Source organism: Triturus cristatus, chromosome 11, assembly GCF_964204655.1.
Source record: "Triturus cristatus chromosome 11, aTriCri1.1, whole genome shotgun sequence".
NCBI classification, from domain to species: domain Eukaryota; kingdom Metazoa; phylum Chordata; class Amphibia; order Caudata; family Salamandridae; genus Triturus; species Triturus cristatus.
Window position 1 is genome coordinate 671,574,858 of NC_140594.1, and position 21,825 is coordinate 671,596,682.

A 21,825-nucleotide genomic window follows, 5' to 3' on the forward strand; every position below is an offset into this window, starting at 1 on the left:
TTACCTATGAAGTAAGGGTTATACCCTTTTCAGTACTAGTTTTATATACCTGTGATCAATGCCTGTGCATATTCAATTACCTAAAAGACCCTATTTGGATTCTTGGCTCGACACAACCTTTCATATGATCTTGGGCAGGTTGTTTCACATCACTATCCCACACAATACTCTGAATATGTTCTTACTTGTTGCTTTTCTAATATGCTGAGAAAAATGATCAACCCTATCTGTAAAGACACAAACCAAGGGAACTCTCCATAATGCAAATATCATACTGTGCCATGCATTTACCATTGAAGCTCGCAAGAGCGCTGCATCACTAACCTTGAAATTGAACAGAACCTCTCGGTACCGATGCGATTAAAACCAATGACTCCAGTGTCTGAAATGAACAAAGGCGTCATAGGAGAGACGGAAGCATTCACAGTGTAAAGCGGGGTGGTGAGGAGGGGCGGGCAGCTAATGTAGAGATGGACAGACCGCTTAGCCGAGAAGGAGCGTCAAACATATTATGCACCAGGAGGGAATTGAGACAGAGCAGGGAAGGAAGGACGGACATCTTATAGGTTGGGCCACTGGATTTATGCAGCAGGAGAGGGCCAAATTATTGGGCAGGATTGAGTAACTTTTGCAGCAAGAAAAGGCAAATTATGCGGCACATTTTTTAATAGTATTACTCAGGGCTGTAAGTGGGATGAAAAACCTGGAGGGGGTCTCTCAAAGGGGCGTGGCCAAGGTAATTAAGGGTGTGGCTTAAAAACACATAAGCTAAACTGCCCTTAGCATAGTGTGCCGCCCGACTTGTATTTTGCTGTTTGTCATTGCATCCAGATATAGGCTACAACAGGTAACATCACACCTACAAAAATTCAAGAGTATTGGCTTTGTCAATGGTTGTTAGTTGCATAAGATAGATAAGAAGCAACTATGGCTTGTATATAATATTGAAAAAGCTTCCACTTAAAGCCCTGATGACACCACAACAATCTTGCCGCTCCTGAGTTTCTAACAGAGAAGGGAAATCCAGAGAAAAAATGACTCTCTTTAAAGGATTTCCCTTCCCTTACAATGCTCACCTGGCATGAGGAGTGAGGAGTGTGAGCACGCACACATCGATGTGCCTGCTGTCACTGCAGTCCGGTAAAATACAGACCGCTTGTGCCAGGGCACAAAACGGATCCCGATAGAGACCCGTTTCGAGGACTCCTTTAAAACAACTTTCCGTGCTCAGCACAGGTGAGACCCGCCCCACTTAAAGCCCTGGTATTACTTATTTTGTACTTTTTGCACTTGTTGACACTGTCTGGGCATTGGGCGCACCTCATTAGTACCAGTTTAATACCCAAATATAGCAATAAGCAACAGAAAGGTGACCAGTCAACCTTTGCAAAAGGCCTTCTACCGCATGGCAACACATGCCGCTGCGTTGTTCATATCTTTTGAACCGTTTGAGCTAGAAATTCTTTTTTGTTAAATCTGTAGATTATGCAGTAGATAATGTGCAGCACATCTATAATTATCCGCAAATCGCCAAATTACGTCATATCAATTGTCTGTTTTCTATTTTCAGATACTCAGAGGCATACTTTACTTCCTCTCTGCCCATCCTAGTAGTGTCCTAAAAAGAAAGCAGATTTGTCATTTGCTGTCCCACCTCACCTGTCTTGCTTTATTTTGTCTTCCAAGATGTGGGGAGCACGATTGCCAATATCTCAAAACGACGAGCATACCGATAGTGACATCAGGCACTCTTTGACCCTCTAGTGACATCAAGTGGTTGACCTCGCGCCCTTCATGCAGTCCCTCAGCAGCCTCATGTTTGCTAATGCAGAGCATGGGGAGGGGGGAGTGCGCTCTACAGACAGTTAACAGGTCTCTGAAGCCTGATAGCTTTCTCTGGCTGCTGCTGGCTTTGTGGCTGCTGAGAACAAGGGAAAGGAGTGCCCTGCCAAAGCTACCACAGCACAAGACGAGGGTGGCAGCTACCCCTAACTGGCATCACCTTTGTTGCTTGGTATTTAAAGGGGAGTGGAAGCGGGAGGGAGAGAAGGAGGAGGGGGGAGTGTGAGTTAGTGTGTGTGTGTGTTTTTTTTTTTGTGTGAACTTGCCTACCAGTATGGTCTATACTGTTAATCCATCCTGCCCCATGGAGAGATGGTCCTGTTATCTATGTCAGACCAATAGAGACAGTGTCTTACTTGAAGGAACAGGTTACTTTTCGGAACGTAAAAAAGACAGAGTTTCTAGCGCCTCATGTCTTATCCCTGCTTCCGGCATTAGGCACTCGTTGCCGTGCTTCCCTGACAGACCTCTCTGGCCGTGGCACTCGCAGACCTCTCCCTCACCTGGCAGGCGGTCCCGGGCACACTTCGACCCGTGAGCAGCTGCAGGGACACAGCCGGCACTTCCCAGACAATGCTCCTGTGTGCCGCTTCTGAGGCAGTGTCACCAGGAAGTCCCTACCCACCCCCTCGGGTGCGGATAGGTGACACAGGGGCTCCTGCCACTCAAGGCGCTAGTACCGGTCCTGCCGCAGCCACTGCCAAACCTGGATCGTGAGAAGCATTCCTGCAAACAGGGGTGAACTGACTTTCCGGGCTCGAGGGGAAGTGGGGGTTAATTTCACAAAGTGTCGGTCGGGCCGGGGATCTGTCCCTCACACCCAGACCCTGCCATCATCACAGAGGTGCTGGGCTGCTTTACTCCTGTAATTCGGACCACGTCGCACCGATGCCAGAGTTCCAATGAGCTTAAAAATGATTCTGCTTACAACCTAACACATCCCTTCACTAGATAACATCCCAGAACACCTCAGCGCAGGTTATATAAACGCTTAATTCAAGAAAAGCCTGTGCCGTCAGTCACAATGAGTTCCTTTCAGTATTTGCTTTACCTTTTCCCAAGTCAAAGCAGTTATATCCTAAGTATTCTTTGCACGGTTACCGTGAAAGCATGCATTCTTTGCAATCCTAACAGAGCAGCGTGTGCAATGGTGGCGGAGCTGCTGCTTTACACATTCCATCTCGCTGCAGCAGGAGGAGCAATGCACACGAAGCAGCCACGTCCCTCCCCGCGATAGAAAAGGTTTGTAAAAGAAATCCGACGGACCATGACGGGCATAAAGCAAAGCGCTGCAGCTGCAGTCCGGCACCCCCCACTGTATGACGAATCATTTGAGTGGCATTCTTCATCTTTCCCACCGCGCCGTCCCCAAAGTAAACTAGCAAAAGTGCACCAGGGCCAGCGCGACCATCATCTGTTTACAATTAACGCAACCGGTCACGATAATTGGAAACAGATGGCGCTGCTGCTCGCTCCCGAGGACCCTAGGCCATGGCACAGAGAAGGCGGGACATGCACCCACCTTGGGCCAATTGCATGCTGTCTTTCTTAGAACAAGCATTGGCATAGCCAATAGGTCTCGCCTTTGGGACCTTTTAAGGTTTTAGCCATGCAACAGTTGCATAACTAAATACTTATAAGGTCCCAAAAGCGAGACCTATTGGCTATGCCAAGCAGCCGCGATCAAACATCAGAGCGGCCGTGTGGCCACGAAAGTGAAAGTAATCATGGTCAAGCGCGGCGCGCGCTCCCGTGCACATGCACTGTAGCTCTAGGCTGGACTGGTAGCACTTTTTGGAGCCCTCTCAATAAGTCTCGCCAGACCAGCGCATGCGCTGGGTCAGGCGAGACCTAAAAACGCATGCAAAGGCCAATAGGGGGAGATTAAAAAAAAAAAAAAAGCACATGCACGAGCTTGTGTTCAAAGTTTCAAAGCCCTTACTAAAACCTCGCAGAGCAGCACAAGCGCACTGGCTCTGGCGAGACCTAAAAGGCATACAATCTTTACATGATAATGTAATAATGATGTATGGTGCGTGGTTGGGGAAGGGGAGGGGGTTTAGGGTCTGCTGTTTCGCAGACTGCATTGGGGTCGATATATGGTGCCTTGCAAATGTATATTGTTTTCTTACATGCTTGATGCTCGCTGGGCTTGCCCATATGGTACCTTGAAAACCAATACAAATCTGTTTAAAAAAACAAAAAAAACATACAATCTCACTCTTAATTCCTTTATGCAATTGAATGGGGTTTGCAATAAACAAATCTATATCCTGGGCCAAAAGATGAATCTTACCTTGACACTTTCAGCCCACTATTTCCTAGTCTCCACTTTTAATTGTTTATAGAAAGCTTCTGTCAGAATCAGATTAACTCGGTGAAACGTTTGTATTTTGGTAACGTGGGGTGGTTGGTCCTTCAGCTGTTAATTGCATTAGAAAGAATTAGAAAAGTAGCATTATCAACAGACTGGGTGGTAAATGAGGGGGGGTTATACCTCTTTTGGACAGCGGCCTACATTGTGGAAAGCCTTGAAAGTTTTCATCACTACCTGGCAGTACTTAATGTAAAATAGATAAATAAAAATAAGCGCAGGGCTTCTGAGAAGCCCTCCATGTGTGCTTATGAATGCCCGTTGATTACCAGGCTTCCCTAGTTTTGATTCCACTTCATACCTCTTTATCCCACTCCTGCAGATTCTTTTTTATCTCTGCTTTTCTCCCTTTGTCACTGTTTCTATTTTTCTGTTCCTCCTTTAGCTCCCTATATTACTTTTGTGTATTTGCTATTCTTCTGTCAGGCTTTTTTAAAACACTTCTTTATGAGATGGTCGAGATTCTTGTATCAATCAGTGTAATGTCCGTTACAGCTGAAGATTAGTATCATTATCCATCCAAGACTCGATGCACCAAAAACCATAGTGTTTTTTGCTTTCTCGCCCGAAGTACGCTGTGTATGCCCAGACGTGGGTACCTGGTTCACTGTGCCACTGGATTGAAGCTAGCCTGGCTGATGAGGGGTGATACCCTGAAACTGGTCCCAGGATGCTGGTTTCTGGTTCAGAGAGGACCTGGCTTGGTTAGTTCGGGCTGGACTGCTCCCATGAAGAGCAGGATCAAGACTTATTTACATATGACTAGGTCTAAACTTGGTGGCATGGTGAGCAAAAGAACAAAGGATTTAATCCATATCTCTTGCTTGGAGTGAATGTTCGATTTGTTCCACATTCTGTCCATCATTGTGTGTCTTTAGCAACAAAAAGACTGTTCAGGTTATTTCACCCATTCTGGAAACTAGAACAAATGTCAGTATCTGGTGGGATTGTCTTAATAGCTACTAAAAAACAAAGATACAACTAGAAACATGTTGCCGTCGTACTTTAAGGAGCTATGAAGATGCTTATGGTAAATAGCCAAAATCCAATGTATATAGAGTTAAGGTCAAAGGGACAGAGGAAGCCAGCCTTCCTTATATCTCAACAGAATAATACCACTTTCTCATGAAGTTCATATAAAGTTCATGGGCAGCAGCCCTGGGAAAATGACTATAGAAAGAGTTGAGGTGAACAGAGTAGTATTAATTCAACCCCCTGATACAGCTGGCGATTTAGCTGTATGTTTATAAGAAACACTTGTCTTCAGTTCACCATAACGATTCTTATGCACAGGTGGAGGGTTCATCTTCTGTCTGCACTTTTTCGCCACTGCAAAACTCACATCATTCCCTCTCTTCCAGTTATTGATTGAAGTAAAAATGCAGAGTTTGTACAAGAGAGCCACGGGCAAACAAGAGCCAGTTCTCTCCTATTTGCCATAGTAGATCATGCCCTACTCACCCATCCCAAAACGAATCCAGTGGCCTACATAGTAACAAAATATGAACAACATTTGCTATTGGTACTCCACATCTCCAGCAGAATGAGTTTGGGCTTAGGTTTGCCCTCTGGTGCTTGGATAATATCCAGTGTTAGTCTCATAAGATTTTGAAGAGGCAGAATTTCAGTTGTGCTTTCCGCAGGCCTTTAACCGTCTGTTTACAGAATCTCCAACCAGTCAGTCTCTGAATGCTCTCATCAGTCTGGGTCATCATTTAATTGGGATAGTTTGTCTTTAGTTTCTCAGTCAGGACACCATGGATTCTAGCAGCCAGTCCTTAAAATCACACCACGTTTTCAAATAGGCATGAATTGATTGAGGTTCTTAAAGTAAGGATTCCTGTGTGTTTTTTGACTAATTAGGTAGTGTTTTAATTGCAAGTATTTCTATCGTTGGTTGCAATAGATTCCAAATTAGTCTTAGTGCATCCAAGATTTTGAAAGACTCCTTCCATGAGATGTTCTATCTCTACAATGGTTTTTTCAAATCACGTTGTACTTTGAATTGGGCGACCTCAGTTTATTATTAAGACTCATGCATTGTTACAGATCGACACTTGAGGATGAAAGAAGCTGTTTATCTTCGTTAGTTGGAGGTTGAAGTACATACTGTGTTCATTTCCACTAGGATTGGGTCGCACATGGTTTAAACAGCATTTGGCTTCACAGAATTGCAGGACCTGTATGGGGGTTCATGAGGCGATGTTCAGTGGAAAGCCAATCCGGAATGTGAAGACAAATGATAAGCTAGAAGATTCCGCTGCCTATATAACAGGAGGGCATGTGCTGAAGGCATAAGATCCCTGAGCCCCAATTCCTTCACTGCATACATCTTTGAGTTTTTCATCATTGAGGGAGAGTGTGGGGGATTGCCAAAATAGAGTTTTAATTTTTCCATCAATTTTTGTCAGCAGCTTTTAGGGGATGTTGATAGGTAGCATGCTGAAGACACAGTCCTGGGGGCCACTACCGTTCTGATTGTCTGATCTCCCACTCAAAATGGCAATGGTGAATTTTTCCTTTTGGCACGTATTTGTGTATTTTTGTCTTCATGAACTATGTCGGGAGAAGGTCCTAATCATTAGGATTTGATCTTCTGAGGAGAAACTGGAATGACACTCACCCACAATTGTTTCACAGTGGAAGTTGTCACGGGCATAGCTTTGATTTTAGACAAGTTTATTTTGTGGGCTCAGGCCAGCCCTCTCCAACATCGTAGTGCGATTCTTCCCAAACAAAGATGTTTTTTCTTGTCTGCACAGAGGTATCACAACTTTGCCATCCATGCCATCATGTACTTGCCATAAGAGATGTAAAAGATTCTTCATTTGGTTCCTGATGTTTACCCTGGTGCAATCCCACTCGCTTTATATGTATAAGAGTAGATCACCCATTAAAGCCTAGAGGCTAGCACTTTCACCAGTATTCTTGTAATGGATATTGGTCCATAGCTGGTACTTTAATGATGATATTTCCCCGGTAACGGATCAAGGATATCACTGCCCTGTTGCATTCCCCAGAGGCCTCCTTTTTCATCCACACCTTTAAAGACTTTTCTGAGAAAGAGAGTAACAGTGGGGGCTGCGGCCTTATATAATGCATATGGGAAGCGATCTTTCTCTAGCACTTCTCATGTGTTCATGGATTAGATAGTGGAAGCTATCTCCTCTGCTGGTATGTCTTCCTTCAAGACTTCCCTCTGATCCATAGCACACATAGGTAGTTGAAGCTGCTGCAGAAATTTTCTTGAATTACTGTATGGTTGCTCAGAGATGTTTAGTCTTTTGAAGTAATTATTTTTTTTGTATTTCAACTGGGTGTTAGTAAATTGCTCTGACCATTTTGTTTTGCCGGTATGTGGAGATGATTTCCAGTATTATCAGAGACTGTTTCCTGCCTTCTCGCTTTGCTCCTAATGTCTCATCAAAGTTTTTGTAATGCTGGGCCAGTGTTGGATGATATGGGCGTTTTGAGGGGGGTTCTGTTGTATTTTGCTCTTACTAAATACCAGAAAGTTATAGCTGTAGCGTAGAGTGCACTGAACTGTTGTACATTCATTTCCTTTATCTTTGGTTGCTGTATGCCTCAATGGGCCAGAGCCAAATACTTTGAGAGAGTGGGGAAAATTAGGTAATCTTCATTCAAATTCTGGTAGTATTTCAAGGGCTATGCAATGAGAGATTTTCAACAGACATGGTATGTAATCTTTGAGTCCGGACCTAAACATAATATGACTGTTCCTTCCCAGGTTCTTTTCAGTTTCTCTGATTCAGCATGGGGAAGATTTGTCTAGTGAAGTAGTTTCAGGTTTTGGAATTTGGTGGCTATATAAAAGTGTATCTTTTTCAATTTGACATATCGGTGAAGCTTTTTACATTGAGAGACCAGATGGATAGATAAGCATCGTACTCATTTTTTACTGTCCTTGTTCGCAAGATTCGATCCTATGCCGTCCTCTATAGACCCCTTTACACAGTGTGGTTCTGATAGCAATGAATGGGTTTCTTAGAATAAATTGAGCTGCAAACATAGGAAGGATATCCAGTATGTCGGGTCACCAGTGTTGGCCATGAACGGCGAATATGTTAAGCAGGTGGAAGAAAAGAATGTGTCTTCCACAGTCCTATTTGCAGTAGTAATAGTAGTATAAAAAGGAAAAACGCCACTCATTTGAATGCACTATTAGCTTTAAGTAGGTGAGCTTTACAAACAGTATCTTTGCAATCACTCTTGTTTGAATCGGAAGGCTGACTGATGTAGATATCGCTATTTGGACCAGCAATGCTTAAATGTTTGCATGGGGAACCTCAATTTGTCTCTTCTTCCAGATGATACTTCCTCCAGTCACGCTCTTGGTTTGTACCACTCTTGTAGAGGACCCCATGTGTTTTTCTGGCGCTGCTTCTTTTTTGTTGATCAGGTGACTACTATCCTGAGACGTTCTGTGTGGAACCATATCCATTTTGTCTCTAGAGGAGACTTTATAGTTCGATTGAGTCATTGTAGTCTTTCGTTTTCCCCTAAATCGGTATCATATTTGTGGCCTGTTCTAGTAGTCCCACTCTAATTTCTGATTATTTCAGTGCTGATAGCAGAGCCAAGAATGTTTTGAAACTCTGGATGTTTTCTGCAGCATAGGAGATTTTGCATCCTATGCCCTGGTAGAAGTCCTGTTTTTGACAAGTAAGCATCCACCATCCTGCAGAACCAAGACGTTCTACAGCATAGTAACTCTACTCTTAAGAGTGACTTTATCAAGTTCCATCAGACCTATAATCCTGTTCCTACCGAAGCCAGATCCCCTTGTTTTTCAACTGACCTATTTCCAGTATACCATTTTCCAGCAAAACTCTTTAAACAGATAGCTACAAAAATACTTTACAAAAAGTCAACTGAATCATGACCTTCAATTAGGATTTCAACCCATGAAAGGGACAGAGCCTGCCACTGCTAATAAGAGAGGAATTTCTCATCATACCCTATGAAATGCAACAAACTGCCCAGCTCCATCTCGATCTCCGTGCAGTGTACAACACTTCACAACATAATACATTGATGACCATTTTAGAATATTGGTTCAGGATCAGTGGAAATGCTCTTGGCTTGCTCAGTGCTTCACACAGTCAACCAACGACTGTGTATTAAATATACAAGACCCTTTTGTGCTGTGTCATTTCGTATTGTCCCTCACGGGATCCTTAGTTTGTCCACTCCTTTTCAGCTGCTGCACCTGACCCTTTCCCCAGCGCTTAAATTGGAAATAAGCGGACAAAATCAAGTTTTACATCAGCATGAAAAATAACATCAAGTACTCGTGCAACATTGGATAAGAAAAAACCCTCTTTTGTCTGAGTGGAACTGTAACCGGTATTCTATTTATACTCTACCACTCTTCCGTAAACTCCCCTTGTCTAGAAACTGTCTCTATCACATTTAGCAAAGTTAAGATTCTCGGAATCGTCTTTGACTCTAATCTCTCATTCACCACTCAAATCAGTGCAGGTGTTGAGGGTGTCAATAAATGCCTGAGAAAATGTCTTTCCACACAAACCTCCCACCGCACTTAATCAAAAAGTTGCATTGGCTCTTGGCATCTAGATTGTTACAATAGACTGTATCTAGGTCTCAGAATCTGATAGACTTCCAAGTTAGGCTGCAGGGATGTGTCTGAGCGAAGAGAGAGATGGCAACATGAAATCAGCAATCCACTGACTCCCAGTGGGATCTGTGATTAAATTCAAGAGGCTCTGTTTTTTCCACAAGGCCTACTGGAATAAAGTCCCACCATACCCACAAAAGTTGTCTCCTTTTCCACCTCCCTGCCAGAAACCTCGGATCAGCATCAACACATTTGATCCTTTAGCTTATCTGTCAACTGAAATAAAGCAGCTGATCTCTCAACGTTTAAGGCCACAAACTCTGCAACACCCTATCCAGGAAACTCTTAGCCTGTGATACAATTGTCAACTCATGGGCTGATATGTTTTGGAACCGTTGGATGGGCTTTGCATCTGGACCCTTGCTTCACACTGTATCCAAACTAATATTCTTGCCTTGTATTATGCTTCTAATTCTCAGTTCCCACAAGGCATTGTTGTACCGGGGGTATGCTAGTAGAATCAATGGCCTTTTTTGAAATGTGATTGCGGAATTTTTCAGGATCAGTATATCACCCTTCTCCTCACTATTTACTGTGCTTCCAGGGTGCCTACATTGTTGCTGCTTTTTTTGCTCTCAGACAATGGTCTAATTAGTCATAACTTTAGAAAACACCTTCTGTGTCACCCCAGTTTAGTGCTGAGCACCCAGTTAGTGTACTGATGCCTCCAGCTAAGAAATTTGTGTTTACTACACAGAGTATGGTATTTAGAGTGCAGCTATTGCTTATGGAGTGTGGCACTTTAATATGAAAAAGTGTGGTCCACTAAACAGCAAGAAACTACTTTTTCAAGCAGTTATGTCTACAGATTCTGGTTATCGGTCCGTCATTCATTCAAGATGTCTGCCATGAGTGGCTGAGATAAATTGAAGTACAGTATCCCTACTTATGGAATCAAAGACCAGATCTTTTAGAGAGAGAACACGCAATCACCTAATTCAATGAGAAATCTGTTTCAGAAAACTATAGATTAGAATTTCCTGCATTTTCTTAGTCAATGATTTCAGTTCTCTTTGCTTCCAGCCTCCTTGTATATTAATGTTATGTTTTTTTATTTTTTTGCCAGAGGATGTTACAGGTAAAGGCATAGAGTGTTGGACACCAAACCATAAACGGGGCAGAGATCAGGTGTTGATGTTAGCGTAAGGAAAGTTCAGCGCTCTTTAGACAAACAGTTGCTCACTTTTCAGTAGTATGCAAGGCTGAAGGCTTCCGTTAAGAAATGAAGTTGAGGCACGATTAAATAAAACACACAGATCATTAATATGCTGAAATGAGGGCTAACCAAGTTATTAGAAGAAGACGAGTGGGGTCTCGTTATTGATGCATATGACATCTGCTCAACTCTGGCAGCTGGCTCAACGGAGCATATAGAAAAGCCAAGAGTGAGCTTATTATGGCTATTAAGTCTAAAATCCAGCTTGAAATAGCTGAGCATAAGAAGTTGTACCAGTATGTGATATCTGAAGCAAAGAAAGAGTGGGAGTGTTCTCTTTGGTCTGAATTACATGTAGCAATTTCTAATTTCTGGAAGATTGCAGCGGGCTGCCTCAACGGTTGTCAATCGACCCTTGATTTTTGTATCCAGCCGCAAGATTGGATGACCAATTTCGAACAGCTCTATTCTCATAACTGTGATACCAAGGTGAGAAAAAGGTACTCGATCTAGTTTTACTTTGAAAGCTGCTGATTTGTCATTCACCCTTACGGAAACGCTGCTATCTATAAACTCTTCTATTCCTGGTCATGCTACGGGGCCAGATTGATTGCCCAATTTTTTATAGAGGGCAATCCCAGAAATCTGGGGGACATACATTAACTTGCTTTCAAACAAATTTTTGGCTGGTATGGAGATTCCATCCGCCTGGAAACTAGCCGAAGTTATTACTAGCTATAAAAAAGGGGACCAGGCTAATCTGGCCAACTATCGGCCAATAAGTCTGATCGATTCCCTGCAAAAAATCTTAACAGGTACTGGTTCATGTACAAGAGTGGATCAGGGATGCAAGTATAGTTACGGTTTGGCAGGCAGGCTTTAGACAATATGTAAGTACACTGGATCAGATTTTTCGATTTGTTTGTATGCATTGGCGAGAGGTGATCATAGGCAAGGACAAACTTTATTTTGCCTTTGTCGATCTCCGTGCAGCTTTTAATTTAGTGCCTGAGCGAGACTATGGAAGGTCCTTGAAGAGATGGGTTTGCTGGCCCCTTTGCTGTATATTATTGTAAGGCTTTATGCTGAAACGTTTGCCTAGGTCAGGTGGGGAAGGGACTGGGCCCTGACAGACCCAATCTGTATTGATCGTGGGGTCTGCCAGGGGTGTGTTTTAGCCCCACCCTTTTTCCATTCTCCATAAATGGGCTGAGCGGATTTTTACAACAAGAGGGGTGCGATGCCGCTAAGATAGTTGGGCAGAGGATTCCTGCACTTCTCTTTGCAGGCGATACCTTGTTAATTTCTAAATCGTCTGAGGGTTTGCAACAGCTCCTGAACTCTTTCCAATTGTTCTGAGTGGATCGAGGCTTGGAGCTTAATAGCTCCAAGACTAAATGTATGATTTTAAGTAAACGGTTGTCGATTTCTTGTAAGAGGAGGATGGTAGTGGGCGACACAGTTTTAGACGTGGTACCGAGCTTTGAGTATTAGAGACTTAAATTGACCAAGAACCTATGCTGGACACCCCAGGTGGTAAAAGCCCACGTCTCCTTAATTCAACACACAACACATATAGCAAAAATCTACAGGAAAACAACATCAAGAAGGGTGGGTCCAGCATTGGAAATGTATACTGTGATGGCCCTAGGGGTGGTTCTTTATGGAGCTGAGCTGTGGGTTTACTCCCACACTAAAGGCCTATCTATAGTGGAGCAACAGTTTTTAAGAACCTTATTTAATCTTTACCCTCTCTATTAAGACCTGGGCCAAAAGAAAATTGCAGATAAGATTGAATGTAGAATGCTGACCTTTTGGCACAGGTTATGGGCAATTCCTGCCCTCAAGTCTTATAGTGAAGGTGTTCAAGACCTTTTGGTCTCGGAGTACGCGCAGAAAATACCCTGGCTCTGTGCTATGATTGATTGCTCAATAGATTGAATATGGATGAGTATTGGACAAACCCTAAAGCATGTGCATGATTGGTAAGGCCAGTATAAAAGGACTTTTTTGGGCAAATGTGGCGGTCAACAATATCGGGATGTGTACGGGCTCCCTATCCATGTCTGTTTTTTTGACTGGAAACAGTTAGCCTCCTATGAAGGTACTATTGACAAAATTGCTCTTCCACTGGCTAGGAAACTATATTTCCAATGTATGTATGATACCTTACCCATAAGGTCATTTACCAGTTGATGGCAACAGAAAAAGGGGCAAAAAGATTATATGTGTCCGGTGTGTGAGGAGTGTTTTGTAACACCCGTTCTTGTTTTGTTTTTCTTTCCCTTACATAAACAGATACGGGCAAAATGGATTGTTCTCTTGTGTAAAATTCTTGGTTGTAGGGTGCACATGGAGGTGTTCAGAATATTACAAAATACACAAGCCAGATAGTAGTCTGTTGTGTGGCCATGTTTCTTAGGGCCTTTTGGATTAAGTGTGTAAAACATTTACAGTCTGCTATGGTTTTTACTTGAGAATGGTTTTAATGTGGGAGGCACTGAGCTGTGACATTTTGTCTTTTTAAGATGAAGATCCATTTTGTGATTTTGATATTTTATATATATTTAGCAGTGATTGTGTATTGCGTACTAGCGCCCCTTTTAACCAATATGCTATTTAGTGTTATTTTTAAAAGTGTACTTTTATGAATTTATCTGATGTGTAATTGATTGTTTATACTTTTTGATGGTTATCGAGCGAAATAGTCTTCATGAAGATGAAATGAGTACTGCCTAGACCAGTAAAGCTAAAAGAAAAATAAGTATATATTAAGTCAGATTAGATTTAAGTTCCCAATTGACACACAAACCACAGGGGTTTGTTTCTGAAACCAACAACCATGCAGACTTGGGCTACTATGGCATGCCACCCTCTCCAGCATTACAGTTTTGCTGAAAGTTCACTTTTCGGTCTGGCGTTGGATACAACCTGGGTAAATGAATGTTAAGACAATGAAGATTGAAAGATATTGAAAACAGTTTTGTTGCAGCCCTTGGCTGAATACACGATGGTACTATGCATGCAATCTAGAATGTCTGTACTGTTGTGGCAGGTTCTTCCATCTGTATCCATTAAATCAAAGGACACCCTGGGTTTAAGAAAGGATAATGTTGAAGAACTAACAGCTGAGGACCAGAATCCCAACATTTTGAGAATCCATGGCAAACTGATAATATTTGTAGGAAGTTTAAAGTTGTAGAAGTACTGTTTGCAATCAGATAATTTGTTTTCTGTCATTGTAAATATTTAAATTTTACTTCTTTCAATTTGGTACAGTGAATAAACCGAATCCTCCAAAAGCTAATGACCTTGCAGTAATTATGTATACCAGTGGATCCACAGGACTTCCAAAAGGAGTTATGATCTCTCATAGCAACCTTGTTGCTGGCATCACAGGGATGGCCGAGAGGATTCCTAGCTTGACGTAAGTTTCCATATCCCAAAACTGAATCCTATTATATGCGGAAATGTTAATAAAAATAGCAGTTAATGAATCTGGAAATGCAAAATTCCCAAATTCTTTTTCCTTTCATTACAGTTTTCGCCATTTCCAAAGTTTGGAAATAGCAGCATCTAGTAAGCATTTATTTATTCAGGCTTTGTGTTTCTTAAAATATTTTTGAGCAACATTGTGATGTAATAAAAGGTGCTGACCTCCCATTTTGTTTTGATTTCCTGAGCCATCTGGAACATATTAAAACTCCATTTTTATTGTCACTGTTATACAGATTTGTCTATAGACACATACCATCAAAATAAGTTATTCATGTTGCGTGGTATGCACATACAGACTCAGGGCAAGCACCACCATCTGTTGAAAACAGTATCATATCTATTGTTCATGCTGAGCTATAATGTTTTCTTTCTTCAGCATTGAGTTATAGTCATTTGCGTGAATTATTTGCGTCTCTTGGGGATTCCCTAGTACTGTTAAAATAGCATTAACATAACTACAGTCCCAACAAACATGTTTGTTTAGTAGTACATCCACTCATTTGAAACAACATAAACTACACTAAGCGAGGTGGATGTGCTGGTCTCGCTACAGACCCTAGCTGCCAACATAGCCCAAATTTCTATCACATAATTTGTGTGCGGGAGTCCCTGGGAAAATCTCTGGTCTTTGCTTTTGTAACAATTAGCTTCCCTGGATTTTCATCCTCCTTTTTTTTACCCGCCAGTCTGCCAACTTTTAGCTCCACCCATCTGTGAGTTGTTGCTGTGGGCTTTTATATCTCTTCGGGCTCAGGGGAGGCCCTCTCAGCTGTCACAGTGGAAGATGAGGAGAAGAGATCTCTCTTATTGATCTCCCCTTCCTGTTGTCAAAGGATGATTTATTCAGTGACTTGCACTTAGACTGATTTATTTGCCTTAGCCAAGCTCCTAAGCCTTTTGCTGCTGCATCTGTAAAACATTCCCTTCAAAAACTCTCAAGGAAAAAAGGCTGTGCCTATTCCCATCTGTCAGGGAATGATTTAGTGCAAAGAGCCCCAACAAACACTTTCATGAAGGTTGCACAAAAAACAAGCAAGTTTTTCTGTGGTGTTACTGCAGTTCAGTATAAAAAGTCACTTTAAGGGGAGCTTCCTGTTGTGGAAGAATTTTCTATTGTTGACTTCACCCTGTTGGTTGCACTAACAATGGTAGTCCCGTGGTTGATGACCTCCTCACCAAAGATCTGGGCCTTGTTGTTGACTATCACATCGCTGTTGGCCATCCCATCATTGAGTAAGAACATCCGGTCAACGACCATTTTTGCAATGATTAACCTGAGAACAACGACCCTGATTATAGACCTGTTGAGGAGCCCACTGCTGCCGAGTGCCTTGCAAACAAAAAAAAACATTAGCCATTTTGAGGACTACGCTGCCATGACTGTATACAGTTGTTGATACCTTTGACTTTCTTGATGACAGCTGACCTCTATTCCACACCATAAGTGGCCCCAGCATCTTAATTGCAATTTCAGCTGAAGGAGTTAGTGCACTTACTGATCCACATCATGTATTTCGAAGTAGAGGTTGTTAAGTGACCAAGAAAAGGTGCAACTTAAGTTTCACTACCACCAGAGTATGAAGAGGATGAATATGGAATATCGCCACATGGAGAGGATGTTAGAAATAATTCCTACAATCCACATAGGCAAATATGTTGTGCAAGATCTTCCGCAAGTAGGCTGCAGAATAACATAGATATCACCACAGGGACCTGCCTGGAATGTAGGTTTTGGTCGTTTTCTTGAATATCTTGCAACTGATGATGAGAAAGCTTTGCAGAAGTTAGCCCCATAGCCGCCTTACTTTTCGCAGGGGCCTCCAAGTAGCGCACAAGCAAATTCCTTCTCGGCCTCAGTCGCCACATCATCCGGCACTGCCTGTGCCACCTCTGATGCCACACACTGTTCCTCCTTCCCATAAAGACATGGGTGAGGAAGGCCAGCAGCTTACTGATCCGGTCACTGATCCAGAAGGGGAGAAAGGCAAGGTTCAAGAACTTCATATCAAATTTCTAAATGATCACGAATGGAGAGATTCCATCCCTCTATAAGAGGAGAATAAAACACCTTTGCAACCGGGTTCTCCACCAGATGACATTGCCTGGTTCCATCTCCTATTGGAAAGGAGGCTAAGGAATTCAATCTGCATATGGCCGCATCAGCACAGCAGTGCTTTTTTCTCATTTTAAGGAACAGCTAAGAAAGATAGTTTAGTCCTTCCACCAGCTCCTAAGCCGGGCATTGTCCTCTGGCTCTCAGCTTTTTACCATTGCCAAAAAGATTAGCACCCCCTAGAACGTACGGTCAGGGCGCATTCCACCACAAGCATTTCAATAAGAAAGGTCCTCCATGCAGGAGTCTTGCTCCCAGATATACACCAAGCAATTACGTGGACCAGCAGACACCAGTTCACCAAGTACTACTGCATGAACTTAGACACAACAGAGCTTTCTTCAGCGGGCACAAGCAGCGCTATGCGACCTGTTTTTATTGAAGCGGAGCCTGCTTCCCACTTACAGTTTGCTGATGTTACTCGTTACTGCTTGCAACTATGATTCAAGCATGTGAATCTATAAAAGATCCCGTGCTGGAGAAGAAATTATTTACTCGTAACTCAAATTCGCCAGTATTGCTTCATAGACCCACATGCGACCCTCTTTACTGCCTTGTCAGAGGCTCTCTCCCTATTCATTGTATTGTTCATATTTCTGTTTTGAAATATGAGCTCTAGTGGCCGTACATAATTAAGTACACAGACAATATTGGCTGCATTTTGGGTTGGCTCTAATTAGGTGGATGTGATATTAAACATTCACCTATGACAATGTTATCACTTAATTGCTATTTCACAGTTACCAGGGGTGGCCAGCTTGATAAGTGAGAATGATTCAAGTATGTGAATCTATAAAAGATACCTACATTGGAGAACTTCATTTACAGGTAAAAGTAACCCTCTTCCTTTCATAGTCTCCCTTCTTTTTTTATTTTCAAACTTTATTCATTCTTGTTTCTTTACACATGATTTTTTTTTTTTTTTTTTATATACATGGACCACGTTGTCTGGGACAGTTCTTTTAGTCAACTCTGATCATAAACAGGGTGGTACACAGAATAATCACAAAGCCGATTATTAGTTGGGGTGGTTGTGAGACCTCACCAAGTAATAATGTCACTATTCTGGATCGGTCCAGTTAGGTCACTTGAATACTTCAGCTCTGTCCTGGGGAACTGTGGCACAGAGTAGTCTGGGTTAAATAGTATAAAGCATTTATCAGTACCAAAACTGTCAATAAGTAGAAAACGCAACAGAATAAAAACCCACACCAATTTATAAAAATAGTATATATTTTTATTAAGTGGAGACCAAAAAACTCAAATCTGATGAAGAGAAACTGAGTTATGATTTTTCAAGGATGTGCGTAAATCACTGCTTTTGCATCGACAAAAGGACGTTACTCTTTACTTATCGGTTGTCTTGTGGTCTCCCAGTACAATCTCAGTAAAGAAGCCTCGCAATTAATATTGCTGAGATATTTGTGCACTGCTAAGCACACATTTTCATTGTTGAGGGCCAACTCCTTTTTACAATGTTCAAAATAATCCATTGGAATGTAGTATTAGTGACTCCTGTTTAGGTCTCATCTGCGCAAACTTTCTTCTTGTAGGCATTGTACCAGATCTTCTCTAAGAAGGCACCATGTCTGTTCCCGTTGCAGGGACCAATTTAGGAGCAGAAGTATCAAAGTCTTTAGGATAAACTCGCGCAGCTGTGTACGAGACAGACTCAAGCTCGCTGGCTCCAAGATACTGTGGTCCACCCTAGTCTCCCAGGTCTCTGAAGAGAATATCTCCAGTGTATATTTTAACTTTCTAGAGGTGCCTCTACATTATGCATCCCATTAGGCAACCTCTTCGGTGATTTGTGAAACATTGCGTCGTAGAGCGCCTCCAAAATCACTAATGCTGTTTGGTTTTGGAACCAGTTATGGAAATTGTTCAGGCTCCATCTACTTGAGCCAAGCAAAGGTTCCTAAAGAAAAAATGTGAGCTGGTGCTGCTGTTCCTCAAGGCAGGTCCATTGCCTTACTCTACTATAGTTGCTGTAGTGCAAAAGAGATTTCCAAACACAACCTAAGCTTCAACACGGGCACAAAAGCTAGGGCAGCATTCCCTTCGGTGCTACCAGTACACTCGAAGAAGACTCGAGAGATGTAGGAATCAGCAGCACCCACCAGCTGTAGAGAAAACCCTGTCAAATTCAAGATAATTGATTCCCTGATTCACCCTTCTGTTTACCCGCTCCAATAGAGGGGAGCATATCTCAACACTTGGCAGAGTGGCAAATAATCATAAGACACTCCTGGGTGCTCTGTATTTTGAAGAATATTATGCTCTAATATTCAAGCCATCGCCACCTGTGGCAAAGTTACTGAAATTAAATTATAAGGACTTGCTACAATTCAGACTGGAAGTATGATGCCTACAAGCACTAGGAGCCTTAGAAAGTGGGCATACAGTCCGAAAGAACAAAGGAGTATTTCTTGGTAAAGAAGGGAGGAGTAAAGCAAGAATTCAGACCCATTCTATGAATAAGAACCACAAGCAAGTGGATGAAGAAAGAGGAATTCATTATGCTGGCGTTACATCAGATTTTCCCTCTGGTCAATAAAGTTGACTGTATGTGCTCCTTAGATCCAAAGAATGTCTTTCCATATCATGTGGCTCTGAATCACAGAGAAAATCTTAGGTTGTATTTCATAACGCTGAAGTTTGGTCTAAGGTCTGCCTCAAGGATTTTCTCCAAGTGCATGGCAGTGATTGTAGCACATCTGGAATCGAAATGATCCGTATCTAGATACTAACATGCTTCTACAGTCCAGTTGACAACAAAGAGTGCTCAGGACTGCAAAATGATGGTAGTAGTCTTAAATAATCTGGGTCTTCATTTGAATTTCCAGAGATTCAAGCCTGTTCCAGTACAAAGAAATCCATTATCTTGTAGTGGTAATAGACTCAAGTCTGGAAAAACGAGATTATTCATCCAGATGTAATACAATCAGATATCCTCAGTCTAAAGCCTGTTAGTGAGAAAAATATCACCTCTTCTCAGCCCAATGGCCTCCTCCATCACAATAGTTGCTCATGCAAGGCTACACCTTAAACTCCGGAAAGAATGACTGCAGGGTCAGTGGAGTCAGTGTTAGTAGAGCTGGACACACACGTTCTTTTGGCAGAAGCATTGCACTCCTTCCGTCAGCGGGTGAAGCAATGCAATCTCATGATGACGATCGCCTTTCTGCTTCCTCTTCCAAAACCAAACGATGTCATAGATGTCTGCCTCCTATGATGGGCTGCCCATCTTGTGGCTTTGCAGAATAAGTGTACATGGTCTTGACAGGAGAGATTGTATCACACAAACATTTTGGAGCTCAGCAGTCCGTCTACCTCTGAAATCTTCCAGTTCAAGAGAGTAACAACATTTTATTCAAACTGACAATGCAACAACTATTACTTCAACTACTAGAGAAGAACCACATTCGGGCACCTTATCCATGGATGTTCAAAAGTTATGGCACTGGTTGATATCCAAAAATCTTTAAATCATGGCAATGCGCTTGCCAGGTGTTCGAAACTAACGAGCAGAAACGTTTTAAAAGGTCACGGGTGGGTTATCAGAATTGACAGCAAAGCATACTAATTATTGATGGTTTAAGAGATTGCCATTTTTATCGATCGCATATGTGTGCATTTATAAACACTTAATGAAATGTGTTGCCTGAAAATAAATTTGTCACTTGTTCGCTTCTATGTGTTTTGTTTCACTTTGGGAAAGAGCACACATTTGTGGTTTTGTCTGCTTATTACACCTTGTATGTGACATTTGTACAATTTCTATCTGGTCTACAAATTACTACACTACATATGTAGTTGCTATACTTTTATAGTTTAATTGAAAGCACTTGTAAGCCTAGAGTGTATTTAGGGGCTTTACTACATTAATTGTTTGCTTAGAATATATTTCTATTCCTTTCTACAAATTTAAATGAATGAATTCCTGCTGTACCATTGTTTTTAGTATACACTAAATGCCAAGGTTATACTGACGAGAGGGCTGCTCCTATCATATATATTTTTATGGGCATTAAGAGCTACTTAGGGGTGATAAAAGCAGGGTTTAACCCTGGTCGAATTTGCTCTTTTAAAACTGCACAGATGGCTGCAGCGGTAGGCCTGCAGTCATGTTTGTACTTTGTCTGTAGTGGGTGACACATTCAGTGATGCAGTCCACTAGTAACATTTATCTGCCTGGTCCTGGGTACACCTTGTCCTGTATGCTAGAGATTTGTAGAGAAGTTAAATATGCCAAATAGGATTCTGGACAATTTCAACATTAGTTGCGGATCAGCACACATCAACCGGGATCTGGTTAACAGGGTCCCCATGCACAAAAAAAAGCAGCATCAATAACAAGCATTTGCAATGCAATAGGTCTCGCATTTATGGAAGTTTAAGCTATTGGCATTGTAAATGACAATGCCTTTTAGTTATGTTTTAAAAACAAAAACAAAATAAAATTGCAATGTCAATAGCTTAAACTTGCGTAAATGCGAGACCCATTGAATTGCAAATACTTGTTTACCGTAAGTTATTGCTAAACACAGCACCCCCCCTGAGGTCAGCGCCCCCCTCTCCAGGTCAGCGCCCAGTGCGGTAGCACCAGTCACACCGACCTAAAGCCAGTTACTCTATTGAACAATCAGAGCGGGGAATGAGCGGAAGTATGAGCACCACAGTACACTGCCGAGTGGAAGCTTTAACCCAGGTTCTTACCAGCCACAGTGCTTTGCTTGTGTTACCTTTCACACACAATGTGCTTCACCGCGGTTTTCTCAACTACCTGAGACTCCACACACACGCCACTTCACACTCCACCTGAAACAAAGAAAATTATGCACCTCTTCTCGTCTTTATGTTACAGTAGTTGCATGTATTATGTTGTTACATGTGAAGTATGTCACTTCCCACATGGGTAGGTCTTCTCTGCATAAGTACTGTAGTACATAAATAATTAAATTTAAAAATAAATAAAGTAATGACTCCCCAGAGGCTTCAAACATCTTTTACATGAAATGGACGTGTTTTTTTTCGAAAATGGCACTGGAGATGCCATTTTCACAGCCCACGCTAAATGACCCACTGCCTGATGAATGGCAATCTTAAAGGCAGCAGCAAGATTATAGGAGCAAGAAGGGCAGTGGCATCACACTCATATTGAAAGAGCTCCACAAGTGCCC

The 21,825-nt window shown here is 42.2% G+C and overlaps 1 protein-coding gene across 3 annotated transcripts in view; it reads left to right on the top strand.

Moving 5' to 3' along the window:
* Positions 1-21,825, top strand: part of ACSL3 (acyl-CoA synthetase long chain family member 3) — a 536,429-nt gene that overhangs the window by 346,054 nt on the left and 168,550 nt on the right. For all 3 annotated transcript variants that reach the window (XM_085634281.1, XM_085634280.1, XM_085634282.1), the window contains exon 6: positions 14,311-14,458. In XM_085634281.1, coding sequence (XP_085490407.1) covers positions 14,311-14,458 — 148 coding nt within the window. The remainder of the gene's footprint in view (positions 1-14,310; positions 14,459-21,825) is intronic.